We start from the raw sequence: 15,264 nt of genomic DNA, 5'->3' as shown, positions 1-15,264 counted from the left end.
TAGTACTTTGATCTTGAACATTCCAGACTCCAGAACTACGAGAAATATATTTCTGTTGTTTATAAGCAACCCAGTTTAGGGTATATTGTAATAGAATCCCAAATGGACTAAGTTGTTATCGACTTAGAATATACCGTTATAAGATGTTTTGTGTAAGCCTCATGGTAATAACAAAGCAAAAACCTGTAGTAGATGTACAAAATATATACAGAAAAGAAACAAAGCATATCACTACAAAAAATGATCAAATCACAAAGGAGGGAAGCGAGAGAGGAAGAGAAACAGATGAGCTATAAAACAGTCAGAAAACAATCACAAAATGGCAACAGTGAGCCCTTATCAATAATTTCTTTAAATATAAATGGATTAAATTATACAATCAAAATACATACAGTGACTAAATAGAGTAAAAAAATAAGATCCAACTACATGATATTTACAAAAGACTCACTTTAGATTTAAGGACACACATAGGCTAAATGTGAAGGGATAGAAAAAGATACTCCGTATGAATGGTAACCAAAAGAGAGCAGGTGAGGCTATACTTACATCAAACAAAATAGACTATAAGTAAAAAACTGTCGAGATAAAGAAAGTCATTATATTATAATTATAGATATCAATTTATCAAAGATATAAAAACTGTAAATATATATGAACCAACATTAGCACACCTAAATATATGGAACAAGTATTAATAGAACCACAGAAAGACATAGCAATAAATAATAGTAAGGGACTTCAAAAGCTCACTTGCAACACCCAGACAGAAAATCAATCAGGAAACAGTGGACCTGAACAACACTACTCCAAATGGACCTAACAGACATATATACAGCATATCATCCAACAGCAGCAAAATACACATTCTTCTCAAGTGTACACAACATTCTCCAAGACGGATCATATGCTAGGCTACAAAACAAGTCTTAATTATGTTAGGAGGATTAAAGTCATATCATGTATCTTTTCTGACCACAATGGTATGAAAGTAGAAATCAGTAACAGGAGAGAAATTAGAGAATTCACAAATATGTGCAAATTAAGCAACACACGGGTCTTCTTTGAGCAAGAACAACAAAACTAGAAAACACTGATAAAAGAAATTAGACATAAATAAATGGAAAGATATTCCATGTTCATGGATTGGAAGAATTAATACGTTAAAATGTCCATGCTGCTCAAATTGATCACTGAACAGATTCAGTGCAATCCCTATCTAAATTCCAATGGCATTTTCACAGACATATCAAAAAATTCTAAAATTCATATGTAGCTACAAAAGACCCCAAATAGCCAAAGCAAACTTGAGCAAAAAGAAAGCTAGAGGCATCACATTTCCTCACTTCAAATTACATTACAAAGCTATAGTAATCAAAACCGTATGACACTGGCATAAAGCATATACATGGACCAATGGAACAGAATAGAGAGTCTGGAAATAAACCCACACATTACAGTCAACTAATTTTTTGGCAAGGGTGCCAAAAAAATTCAATATGGAAAGGATAGTCTCTTCAATAAATAGTGTTGGGAAAACAGGATATCCCCATGCAAAAGAATAAAACTAGACTCTTATCTTACACCATACAAAAAAATCAACTCAAAATGGATTAAAGACTTAAACATAAGACCTGAGACCTTAAAACTCCTGGAAGAAAACATAGGGAGAAAGCTCTTTGACATTGGTCTTGACAATGAGTTTTTGCATATGATGCTAATGCACAGGCAACAAAGGCAAAAATAAACAAGTGGGATTGCACCAAACTAAAAAGCTCTGCACAGCAAGGAAGTAACAAAAAAAAAAAAAAAAAAGAAAAAAGAAAAAGCAAACTATGGAATGGGAGAAAGATATTTACAAACCATATATCTGAAAAGGGGTTAATATCCAAAATACACAAGGAACTCACATAACACAATAGCAAAAAAAAAAAAAAAAAAAAAGACAACAACCCAATTTAAAAAATGGGCAAAGAACCTGAATAGACATTTCTCTGAAGACATACAAATAGGCAACAGGTATATGAAAACGTGCTCAGTGTCCCTAATCATCAGGGAAATGCAAAGCAAAACCACAATAAGGTATCATCTCACAACTGTTAGGATAGCTGTTTTAAATATGTATATATATATTTAAATATATATGGTATATAATACACAATATGTGTATGGTATACACATACACATATGCGTATATAATGTGTATGTGTATGTATATATGTGTGCGTGTATAAAGGTAAGTGTTAGCAAGGATGTGAAAAAAGGGAACTCTTCTATACTGTTGGTGGGAATATAAATTGGTACAGCCATCATGGAAAACAGTCTAGAGATTTCTCAAAAAATTAAAACTAGAAATTGCATATGATCCAGTAATCTCACTTCTGGCTGTATATCCAGAGAAACTGAAATCAGTATCTCAAAAAGATACTTGCACTCCCACATTCACTGTAGCATTATAGAAACAATCTAAATGTCCATCAATGAATGAACAGATAAAGAATATGTGGTATACACACACAATGGAATATTATCCTGCCATAAAAAGGAAGGAAATCCTCCATCTGTGACAAGATGGATGGACTTGAAGAGCATTATGCTAAGTGAGATAAGCTAGACACAAAAAGACAATTACTGTATGATCTCACATCTATGTGGAATCTAACAGAGTCAAACTCATTCAAATGGAGAACAGAATGGAGGTTGCCAGAAGTCGGGGGTGGTGGCAGCGAGGAGGAAATGGGGAAGTGATAGTTAAAGGGTACGAAGTTTCAGTTGTGCAAGATGAATAAATTCTAGAGATCTACTATACAGCATAGTGCCTGTAGCTAACAATACTATATGGTATACTTACAATTTGCTAAAAGGGTAGATCTTATGGTGATTGTTCTTATCACACAAAAAATACTAGTATTGGCCTGGCGCAGTGGCTCACGCCTGTAATCCCAGCACTCTGGGAGGCCGAGGCAGGTGGATCACGAGGTCAAGAGATCGAGATCATCCTGGCCAACATGGTGAAACCCCGTCTCTATTAAAAATACAAAAATTAGTTGGGCATGGTGGCGCACACCTGTAGTCCCAGCTATTCGGGAGGCTGAGGCAGGGGAATCACTTGAGCCCAGGAGGCGGAGGTTGCAGTTAGCCAAGATTGTACCACTACACTCCAGCTTGGTGACAGAGCAAGACTCCATCTCAAAAAAAAATAATAATAATAATAATAATAATAAAATAATAATAGTATTAAAGGGTGTGGGAGGAAACTTTAGGAGGTGGTGGCTTTGTTGAGGTGGTGATGATTTCATGGGTATATCTCTGCTTATCCCCAAATTTGTTATGTACGCATGCATTAAATATGCCTAGCTTTTTATATTTCAACTATACCTTAATAAAGTGGTTTTGAAAAAGGGGAAGGCCCTAAGCAGAATGGCTCCTAAGAAAGCCAAGCCTTTGTTTTGATAGCCCTAAGCAACCTATGGAATGGGAGAAAATATTTACAAACCATATATCTGAAAAGGGGTTAATGTCCAAAATACACAAGGAACTCACACAACAGAGTAGCAAAAAAGCAAATAACCCAATTTTAAAAATGGGCAAAGAACCTGAATTTTTGGAGACTTTTGGAGACTCTTCATTCATTCATTCAATGGATATTTACTAGAAGTGAGGAATTAGGGACATACTTGTGAGCAAATTGAGCTTGTCCTGCCAGGTTGATAAACAGACATGAATAAAAGGATGGTGACTAGGTTGAAATGCAACTGTGGTGTGTGCCTTGAGGGTGAACAATCTGTAACCATACCAGGGAAACTCAAGAGCCTCACACAAATTAGGGAAAGTTCTCAGGGGAGGGTAGGTGGGAGCGATGCAGGCAGAGAACTGTGCACTCATTAAACATTTGAAATGTTCCATCAAAGGATGGGTATAAACTCCTCATCCTTCTCAGACACTAAGAGAGGGCTTTGGACTTAGCTACTGAGATGTAAAATTCAGGCTGATTTCTGTGGCTCAATGATGGGACACTTTCTAGAACTTTCCCTCCAAACAGTAGGCCATTGGGTCTTCTGTCTGAAACCTACAGCATCCTTCTAGGTTGATGCTGAACACTGTCTACAGTGACAGAAAGGGTCTCTTCTAACAATTCAAGTCAGCAGTGGTGGGACTTGGCTCTTTCAAATCTGTAAAGCTAAACGGTTACTTTCTTATTCCTATAAGACTGGGCTTGATTTTTGGAACCTCCAAAGGGCAATCATAGCCCAGGGTGGTAACCAGGTGGGGGTGCCTGATCTCAGACACGTCATTTCAGTCAAACCAAGACCTGGTTTTGACCCCTTATTTCCTCCTTTCATCATCACAGTGCAGCAAGAAAATCCAGATCTATCTCAGTTCTGCCAAGCTGCCCGGAGAGGGTACACCTGGCATTATTTTCTCACATCTGTCCCCTTTTTAGGGTCCAGACTGCAAAGAGCAGCCATTTGAGGGATATTGCTTATCCCACTGTTAAATATGTCTAACTTCTCTTTAAATGAAATATGTCTAACTTCTCTTTAAATGAATTAATACATGAGACACTCAAAGCACTAACAATGCCAGGCACATAGTAAATCTCAGTTAGTCACTATAACTCTTATTCTTACTATTCGTCACCAAGATTGTCGCTGTTTGCAGACTGAGACCTCATCTTAATCTTTTTTTTTTTTTTGGATCACATTAAAGTGTCAGGTACATGACAGGCACCAAATCCATTTTTCTTTATAAACCTAACTTAAATGTATTTTCAAATCCTTCAGCCCCTTGAATAAACTACTGTCCAAACAACAGAACCAAGAAGACCCAAGAGGGTGGTTGAGAACCCTGAGACCTGGGGCTGAATCAGTTCTTCCACATATTAGCCATGGGACCTCAGGAAAAGTGCTCACCTCTCTAAGTCTCAGTTTCCTCATCTGCAAAATGGGAAAACAATGGCACTTATGTCACAAGTGGTTGGGAGGATGAATGAAACAATGCATGTAAAATGCTAGGCACTGGGTGGCACATTCTAAATCGTCAAGAAATATTTCCATTATCACCACTGTCCACGAGACTAAGACGATTTACAACTGTCGACCTTCGCCTTTATTTCAAAACCACATCCATATTTTAAAAAAGATTTTGTAGAGACTGAAAAAAATTCCTGCAGTGATTGTTTCCAAATATGTTGACCAGGGGCCCACATGTTGGTACACAGCTGGCCAGGAAGTCACTGTCCAGCTATTGTCTGAACTTTTTACTTTCATGAAGGGGGAAATGGACTGCAGCTGCTTCCCTGGAAAAGTGACATCATACAATTTGTGCCTCACTTCCTGCCCAAATAAAAACAATCTTCCTAAAGGGCACACAGAGAAGACCTGAAAACTTCCCCCTCCCTTTTGCCTCTAGCAGCTGGGAGGGGGAAAGGGAGGCTCTACTGGGCACTCAAGCGCTCCGCTGTGTCACCCGAAGCTCACGGCACTGCTAGACCAGGGCCTTTACTTTAGTATTGCAGAAACTTCAGCTTCTTCAGAGATGTTAAGTAACCTGCCCAAAGCCACACAGTTTACAGGTGGGGGAAGGTGGACTGTGAATCTAGGCAATGGCCGTACCAAGGGTGAAGGTCAGGCTGGCGAGACCCAAAAGGAGGAAATAGCCTGTAAATTGAGACAACAGGGAGGGCCACGCCAACTAGCCCAAGAGCCCAGAAGTTCAAGAGTTAAAGATCTGGAAATGATACACCCACAATCACCCACAAGTAATTTTACTGCTCCATAAACCGCAAAGCTGTCTCCTGGAACCTAACACTCCACCCGTCTAAATGTCTCCTGTCTTGTTTCCACCTCATCAAGGTCTCTCTAAGGGCCCTGCAGCAAGGACGCTCACTCAGCTCCAGCGCACTCAGCCTTGACAGAGCCACTGCAGCGAACCGCGTACCATCATCAACTCTGTCCATCCCCGCAACAGTCAGCGGCGATCACCGTGGTTCCCATTTAGCAGAGAGAGGGTTAAGGTCCCGCCGCCAGCAGGCAAGGGTCGGGGACCGGAACCCAGGCAAAGGAGCCCTGGCTGTTAGCCGCTGTGCCAGATCACGAACCCTCCTCTCCTAAATCTCGAGAGGGAAGGGAGGACAAGTTGAACAAGGCAAGCGATGGAGAGGGCAGAAAGGGCTCTCTTTCCAAAGTTTTAGCGCAAGCCGTCAGGGCCACTCTCACTCAACCAGGCTCCCCTAGACCACGCTGGGGGTAGAGGAGGGACTAGGAAGCCGACAGGAAGGAGGGAGGCAAGACGCGCACGGCCGGCGGGCTGGGGGAGGCGCCGGCAGAGGCGGGGGCTCCAGTTACCGTTCCCACGGCGGTAGGGCGGCTGGGGCTGGCACAGTCTCTCTCTGTCGCTCCGCAGCGAGGGTCTGGGGCCCCTTGAGCGAAAGCGAAACTAAAAGCCCCGGCGCCGCGGAGGGAGGGGCCGCCCGGGGTAGGGCCGGGCGGGGCTTGCACCGCCCCTGGCTCGGGACGGAGCGCTCTGCAGGGGTGGAAGAGCCCAAAGCGACAAGCGCCGCCGCACGCATAATCCCTGGAGGGCGCCCTCTGCAAAGCTGGCGCGCGCTCTGAAAAGTTGGCCCCTCGCTCTGCAAAGTTGAGCCTGCGCACGGGAGAGCGCGCACAGCAAAGTTTGCAGTTTTCCGGAACAGCCCAACCACCGCGGGCTCTTCCGGGAAAAAAACAAATCTGCCAAACTGGCCGCGCTCCAAGTGACCCAAAGAGCGCAGACTTCGCGGCGGCGCTCAATGATGGGGCGCTCATGTGGTCACCTCCACTTCCCTGCCCCCAGTGTAGACCTTGACCTGGGCCTTCGCATGAGCTCGGAGACCCCTTTCCCATAGCCAGAGGCTCTTCCCTAGCGAAACTTGGATCCCAGCTGGAACTGCTCGCGTCCCCCCGGGGGACTCCGCGCCTGCTTCTGCATGCTTACCCCCCAAGGCTGATCCGCTTCGGGCCAGCTGTGGCATCCGCTGTGGTCTCCTAGACGTTGCTTTGCGGGGGCGCCCTCCTGGGCGCGTGGGCGTAGGACGCTCTCCCAGCTTTGAAGGAAGTACCCACCTGGCAGCCCAGCTAGCTGGTGGAGTTGCTGCTCCTGAATCTTTCGGGAAATGTTTGTTGTGCGCCCCCATGTGTCAGGGACTGGGCGTGCGGCCGGGAGTCAGTCAAACACGGGAGAGAGCGAGCACTTCCCACGGATTCTAGTTCACCCCAACCCCACAGCACACACATACACACACACACACACGCACGGATTCCAGTTCACCCTGACCCCACAAAACACACACACACACACACACACATACGCATTCCAGTTCACCCTGACCCAACAAAACACACATACACACACGCACACACACACGTCTTTCTTCACCCTGGCTCAAGGAAGCAGCTAAACTCAATCACACTGAGGTGTAAAATATCTGAGAAGAAATTGTAGTTTTATTCATTTCAGAGACACAGTATTTACTTTTAGGAACCACCAAATCCTTGCATGAATGGAGTACATGCTTAGTGGTCTCAAATCAGGCAAGAACGCCATCTTCTCTTTTTGTTTGTTTGCTTTCCTGTGGGCCTGAGACTTCAGTATTTGTCTCTCAAATCTCTCCAGGTGAGGACGCTTTCTTGGTTTGAAAAAAAAGACTGACCCCTGGCAAGTGTAAGGGAATAATTATAATTGATTAACTTATGGGAAAATCCTGCATCCCTGAATATTTTTAACCAGCAGTGACACAATTTCTACTGTGGCTGCCCTAGTCTTTTTTTAATACCCACGTTCCTGAAATGTTGGAGGTAAACTAAGCCATTCAGACACTAAGATAATTTGTTTTGTAAAGAAATTCAAGGCTGGGCACAGTGGCTCACGCCTGTAATCCCAGCACTTTGGGAGGCCGAGACGGGTGGATCACGAGGTCAGGAGATTGAGACCATCCTGGCTAACATGGTGAAACCCCGTCTCTACTAAAAATACAAAAAATTAGCCAGGCATGGTGGTGGGCGCCTGTAGTCCCAGGTACTTGGGAGGCTGAGGCAAGAAAATGGCGCGAACCCAGGAAGCGGAGCTTACAGTGAGCCAAGATTGTATCACTGCACTCCAGCCTGGGTGACAGAGTGAGACTCCATCTCAAAAAAAAAAAAAAGTAAAAAAGAAAGAAATTCGATTGTGAGTCATCTGAGAAACAAAGAATACTATTAGTAAGGCAATTAAGTTACTGTTTGATTTATCTAATTTGTAAATCTAGGATCTTGCAGGTTATTCCTGAAATATAGTGAATCAGTGTTAGAGCTAAAAGAGGCTTTTACAACTAATCTCTGTTCATTTTATAAAGAATTTGAGGCTCCGCAAAGTTGCCCCCATCACAGATTTGCTAGTGGTAGAAGTATAATCAAATTGCCTTTAAAAAATGAATTTTCCATCCACAAGAATGCTCTATCATAAATTATATCATGCAGATGTCACGATGTGTTGGCATGCAAGAATTCACAACTGGCTCAAATGGAGAGGTGGTTCGAAAGGAAACTTTTTTCAGTTCCTTATTGTTGCAGGAAGTCAGGGATCCCGAATGGAGGGACCAGCTGGAGCCACGGCAGAGGAACATAAATTGTGAAGATTTCATGGACATTTATCACTTCCCTTATAATACTTTCATAATTTCTTATGCCTTTTTTATTTTAATCTCTTGCTGAGGATGTAAGTCACTTCAGGACCACTGTGATGATTGTGTTACCTGTACAAATTGATTGTAAAACATGTGTGTTTGAATATGAAATCAGTGCACATTGAAAACGAACAGAGTAACAGTGATTTTAGGGAACAAGGGAAGACAACCATAAGGTCTGACTGCCTGCAAGGTCAGACAAAAAGAGCCATATTTTTCTTCTTGCAGAGAGCCTATAAACGGATGTGCAACTAGGAGAGATATTGCTAAATTCTTTTCCTAGCAAGGAATATTAATATTAAGACCCTAGGAAAAGAATTGCATTCCTCGGGGGGAGGTCTATAAATGGCTGCTCTGGGAGTGTCTGTCCTATGTGGTTGAGATAAGGACTGAAATGCGCCCTGGTCTCCTGAAGTACCCTCAGGCTTACTAGGATTGGGAAACCCTAGCCCTGGTAAATTTGAGGTCAAACTGGTTTTCTGCTCTCAAACCCTGTTTTCTGTTAAGACGTTTATCAAGACAATACGTACACTGCTGAACATAGACACTTACCAGGAGTTCTGATTTTGTCCTTGCCCTGTTTCCCTGGAAGCATGTGATCTTCACTCTGCTTTTTGCCCTTTAAAGCATGTGACCTACTCCCAGTTGGTGCACCCCCTCCCCTTTTGAAATTCTTAATAAAAACTTACTGGTTTTGCAGTTCAGGTGGGCATCACAGTCCCACCAATATGTGATGTCACCCCCAGTGGCCCAGCTGTAAAATTCCTCTCTTTATACTATTTCTCTTAATTTATCAGAATGGCTGACACAGGGAAAATACAAAGAACCTACGATGAAATATTGGGGGCGGGTTCCCCTGATACTTATTTTAGGCTGGCACGAGACATTCCAAAGTTATTGCTCTAAAGCTGGATTATCACAGTATCAACAAGAAGGAAATACAGAAGGGAAGAAACCATTGTGAAGTTTTCCCTCTGTAATAATTGTACTGACACTTTGGATCCAAATGATGTTTTCTTCTAAATGTACCTCCTTTGTCTCTCCAGCCTTGAGTCATGCCATTGTTTTATGTTTCCTTTCTATATTCACATGATTGTAGCATGTGCCTTCCCCCTTATTCCAGAAAAGTCCCCCAGCCTCCCCTATTGGGATGGTTTCCAAAAGGGCTCATAGGTGCTCTTGGGCCAGCCCCTCTGAATCTTCCCTCCAGCCCTCCCCTCTGGTTGCTGGTGAATTCCCCATCCATACCCTGCTGGGCAGAGCACCCCTGAGGGGTGCCACCAGTGATTGCTTCTCCAGTGGACAAGTGAGGCCAGGCTATGACTTTATACAGGACTCCATGAAGGACATTGCAAGATTAACAGAAATGCCATTCTCACCACCCAAAGCCCAAACCCAAACCCTGGCCCCTGCTGAGGTCCCAGCAGGCTTCTGCCCAGTGGAGAGAGTAGGAAGCTCAGGGCCCAAGAGGAATTCCTTTCTTCCCTGGAAGAAGGAATTCATGTTGCACCTGTTACTGAATGATTGCCTCACAACTTCAAATTCACCCTTTTTGTCTGCTCTGTGAAAATTGAACTGGGCCCTTTCAGTAGTTTTCCTCACAGACAAGGGAAAGCTTGGTGGGTAAATGGTGCTGCAGATTCATTATAGGATGGAAAGCGTTTTGCTTCCTGGTTCTCATGTGTCTGGTGTGCTCCTTCAGAGGGCATGACTTCTCAGCACCCGGTTCTTGGAGTGTAGCTGGTGGCCTGAACACCCAGCAGCCATCAGCTTCCCCTGGCACCTGCTTCAGGTGGTTTTGTAGAGAGTGCCTCTGTTACCACTGGAGGGTCTTGACTAGGAGTTGTCCAGGGTCTTGGTGTTTTGAACAAAGCATTGCACAAAATGCATAAACAAAGGAATGAAAGAATGAATCAACAAAAGCACAGATTTATTGAAATGAAAGTATACTCCACAGAGTGGGAACTGGCTGGAGCAAGTGGCTCAAGAGCACTGATTACAAAATCTTCTGGGGTTTAAAGTACCTCTAGAAGTTTCCCATTGGTTACTCAGTTACACCCTATGCATGTGAAGACTTAGCCCCTGACCAGTCTGACTGGTTGCAGTCAGGACACAGATACAGAGGGAAGACCATGGGAGGATACAGGGAGAAGGTGGCCATCTACAAGCAGAGAGAGGTCTCTGAAGAAATCAACCCTGCTGATACCATGATCTTGGATTTCTAGCCCCTGGAACTGTGAGAAAATAAATTTCTGTTGTTTAAGCCACCAAGCCTGTGGCACTTTGTTATGGTACACATATGTTATTTGCAAGGATATCTGCTATTGCCACAGTTTTCAGAGTTCTCTTTACTTCTTACTAGCCAACCTCTTGATATTCCAACTCGCTATTACAGTTTATAATTTGTTATACAGTTGATCCTCCATATCCCCAGGTTCTGCATCTGAGCATTCAACCAATGGCAGATCAAATATACTTAAAAAAACAAACAAGCAAAAAATAACAATACAATAATACAAATGATGTAAATAAAAAATACAGGGTAACAGCTACTTATATAGTGTTTACATTGTATTAGGTACTTTAAATAATGTAGAGATGATTTAATGCATATAGGAGATTACATGTAGGTTATATACAGATACTATGCCATTTTTTATAAGAAACTTGAGCATGCATGGATTTTGGTATCCTCAGGGGCCCTGGAACCAATACCCCCATGGATACTGAGGGATGCCTGTGTTCATTCAGCTTACTGTGTGGTTTCTCTCTCCTGAGTGGACCCAGATGGATACCAACCAAGCACTGCCTCATTTCTGATTCTGTTGCCTTCGGCAGTGTGACTATCCATTTCTTGATGCAGAGGGGAACTTCCACCCCACCCACATGGTGTGTTGTCGTTTCCTGGCCCAGGAAAAGGTAACCCCAGCAGTTGAATATTATTATTCACACCTGGATAAGATTCTACTGCAATCAAAGCCCAGGCCATGTAGGCCTGAACTGATTCCTAATCCTTTCCTCTGCCTTCCTCACCGCTCCCTCTCCCCAAGAGAACATCAGACATGGTTGCTCCTGATGTCCTGTGAGCAGCCCCTCAGACCAGGGGCTGCAAACTACCACCTGCAGGCCACCTGTGGTCTGTTTTTGTACAGCACACAAGCTAAGAATGGTGTTTACATTTTTAAAGGGTCGTAAAAAAAGAAAAGAAGAATAAGAAAAAGACGATGCAACAGAGATTGGCTATATATGACCTGCAAAGCCTAAAATACTTACAGTCTGACTTTTTACAGAAAAAGTTTGTGGGCCCCTATCTTACACCAAATGACACAATCCCATCTTCAAAGCAAACAACGACTGTGATGGGTAACATTAGGTATCAACTTGATTGAATTGACGGATGCCTAGATGGCTGATGAAGCATTGTTCCTGGATGTGTCTGTGACAGTGCTGCCAGAGGAGACTCAGAGGAGACTCAGAGGAGTCTCAGGGAGAGTGCTGCCAGAGGAGTTGATGGTCTGGGAGAGGAAGGCCCACCCTCAATGTGGGTGGGTACCATCCAATGGGCTGCCAGCTTGGCTAGAGCAAAGCAGGTGGAAGAAAGGGGATAAGCTTGTCTGCTAAGTCTTCTCCCTCTTTCTCTCTTTCCATGCCTTTCAGGACACTAGGCTTCTTCTCCCGCCCTTGGACATCAGACTCCAGGCTCTTCAGCCCTTGGACTCTGGGACTTGCACCAGCAACCTCCCAATGGCTCAGACTGAGGCCTGCACTATCAGCTTCCCTGGTTTTGGGGCTTTCAGACTTGAACTGAGCCAAACTACTGGCTTTTCCCTTTTCCCAACTTGCAGCCAGTCATGGGACTTTGCCTTGTCATCGTGTGAACCAATTCTCCCTAATAATCTTATATGTATACACACACACACATGTGTATATCCCCTATTGGCTCTGTCCCTCTGAATAACCCTGACTAATATATAACTTTAAACCAAAGAGTGGTTTCAAGCCAGATTTAGGTTTGAGGAGATGTAGAATTTCTCTAATTTTCCTGGATGCAGTACAGTTTCTATAAACCAACAGATCACTTGCTCAACCTCTCAGAGTGAAGTTTGGGCATTAGGTAACCTCACCAATGTTTAGGTTTCCCTAGGGTGGTAAGAGCTCCTTGCCTAATTAAGGTCACCACCATCTAGTGCTCAGGCCTTAATGACTGCACAGAAGAACTTCAGTCTGAGGTCGCTGACCCCCCATCAACCAGGACCCGTGGGCCTTTACCCCAGGAGAATACCCCCAATAACTTCTCCCAGGACACTTGGAAGCCCCCAAGGATAGGGGTGAGGGTGGTGAGCAAGGGCAGGTCTGACCTGGGAAAACATGAGAGCTCGAGACAAGGCCCTGCTTTCTGAATTCTCCACCCCAAGTGTGTCGATGCAGCACTGTACAGTGCAGGGGAGTGGACGGATGGAACAGAGTTGACACCATCAGCCTGAAAGAGCAGGACAGTAAGAGTTCATGGTGCATCTCATATAAGCACTTTCCCTTACCCTGTCCACTTCCAGTTTCCTTGAGTGACCCACTCTGGGAGTACCTGGTATCACATCCCCTCTGCTCACCGATGTTATCTCCATGCATGTCACCAGTCCCTCCTTACACCCCCGCAGCAGTGACCCTCCACTTCCCTGCCTCTAGGCTTTCTTCAAGCTGCCTAAGTCCATTAAGCTTGGGCAGAGAGGTCTCCTCTAAAGGTATAGGGGAGTTAATGACCCTGACAGTTGCCCTCAACCAATGGAGGATGAGAGTTGAGTGGATGTGTCCCAGCCCACCATCTTTCAGTGACATCATTCTGAGGCACATTCTACACAAATCTTCAGAGTGTCCCCAGCAAGACCGTGCTAACAGTGGTATAATATCTAGTTTAGAATATGCTCTTTATTGACTATTCTCTTTTCCCTGGCTCATTTGCCTTAAACCCTCACTCCTGCCTCACGGGACCACCTCCCAAATAACTTCCCTGTGCCCAAGTCCTTGCTGAGAGGGGAAACAAAATTAAAACAGGAACAGACCCCCAGCATGGGAGGAACACCTTCCGTCTAATCTGAGTGACAGTGACAGAATGAATGGTCAGCAGCTGTCCCTTGATTTCACATCTCTTATCATCTCTCTGTAGTTTCAAAACCTGTTCATATGCACAGCGCTGGAGGGCCCTGGAAATGGTGCAGAGTTAGACAGGATTACCTCATATCCTGGATGACTCAATCCAGGTCCAAAAAGACTTCAACTGGCTAAAGCAAGGCGACCACCATCAACAGGATGAAATTGAAAAGAGATAAATAAGGAGGACTACATTTAACTTTCAATAGGAAACCACTTGCCCACATACTGAACATAAAAGTCATTAATGTGAAACAAAAAGCTCCCTATGAGTCAAGACTTAAAAAAAGCCAGAGCAAGGTGGGGTGGTGTGGGCCGAAGCTCCCAGATCAAGGCTCCACAGGGCTCTGCAAGATCTGGCTCCAGCTTACCGGCACCAAGCCCAAGTCCAGAGCTAGGCTGAGAGCACAGTGCATCAGACACCGGGAAGGGCTGCTTTAGATTCACTCAGACTCACCTTCCATAGGGCCTTTGCCTACTTGAGCCGGCTCAGCCTCAATAGTGGCCACTATCTCTGTGAGGGCTCTGGCCATCTTCACGTGGGCACAACCAACAGTGTCTTTGGCCTTCTGCTGCCCTTGGTGTTTTCTTGTTGATATTGAGGTGTGAGATTCCATGGGACTCCCTGTGTACATACACAGCATGGACATTAACAGCCAATGGCACAAACCTTTCACCAATGGGAGACAGGGCCCTTCCTTTCTCTAGTAGATGTTCCTGAGAAGTGGTTGTTTATATGGCCCCTTGAAAGATGGTCAAGCCATTCAATGCACTTTATACCAGCTGGTAGCCCCCTCGAGAACAACCCTGATACTGACTGTTCCCTGCCCTGCATTTCCTGCCTTCTAACTCCTGCTCCCTGGATTATACTTCTGAATAAAGTCCTTGCATATAAGTCTTTGACACAGGTTCTGTTTTCTGGACAACCCAGGCTAACACTGATGTTGTCTGAACCAACTCCTAAGGCCAAAGGAAAGTGGTGTGCTCACTGGCTTGGCTTGGATGGCCTGCTGTAATCCCTGAGTCGAGTGGGAGGGGCTTAGGTCAAGGAGTGGGAGGGGCTATACATAACATGAGAAGGGTGGTGTGAACGGACCAAGGCCGGATTACGCATTGAGGCTGTGTTTGACTTGCCCCAGAAACGAGTGTTTACTTCTAGTTCCTTAAACTGTCCCAGTTCTAGTTCTATGGGTTTGTTTCTCCTAGCAATTTCTAATGTCTAATAAATCAGAAGTGACGGTACAAATCCACTTTAGCATCTTGCATTTTGTAATTCTTGTGTTCACAAATGTGACCAACCTGTCTTAACGGCTATAGATTGCAATCACAAGGTTAGGCAGAGAAGGAATGTTGCAAGCTTCTTTTTAAAATGAAATCCCCCCGATTCTTCAGCCCTCTGGACTGGGGTACAGTTCATT

General features: G+C 44.3%; 1 protein-coding gene across 3 annotated transcripts in view; it reads right to left on the bottom strand.

Moving 5' to 3' along the window:
- The window catches only part of CASP7 (caspase 7), a 49,271-nt gene extending 42,118 nt beyond the window's left edge, over positions 1-7,153 (bottom strand). Inside the window, exon 1 of one of the 3 annotated variants that reach the window (XM_007964119.3) lies at positions 6,976-7,153. Coding sequence is in view for 1 of the 3 variants with exons in the window: in XM_007964118.3 (XP_007962309.2) it covers positions 5,941-5,946 (6 nt within the window). In the remaining 2 variants the exon portion in view is untranslated. Of the gene's footprint in view, positions 1-5,940; positions 6,304-6,347; positions 6,635-6,975 lie in introns of those variants that run through there. The other 2 variants (XM_007964117.3, XM_007964118.3) reach the window with 2 other exon arrangements.
- Positions 7,154-15,264: the final 8,111 nt, after the last annotated feature.

Source organism: Chlorocebus sabaeus, chromosome 9 (genome assembly GCF_047675955.1).
Source record: "Chlorocebus sabaeus isolate Y175 chromosome 9, mChlSab1.0.hap1, whole genome shotgun sequence".
Taxonomy (NCBI): Eukaryota; Metazoa; Chordata; class Mammalia; order Primates; family Cercopithecidae; genus Chlorocebus; species Chlorocebus sabaeus.
This window is presented reverse-complemented; position numbering and strand designations above follow the sequence as displayed.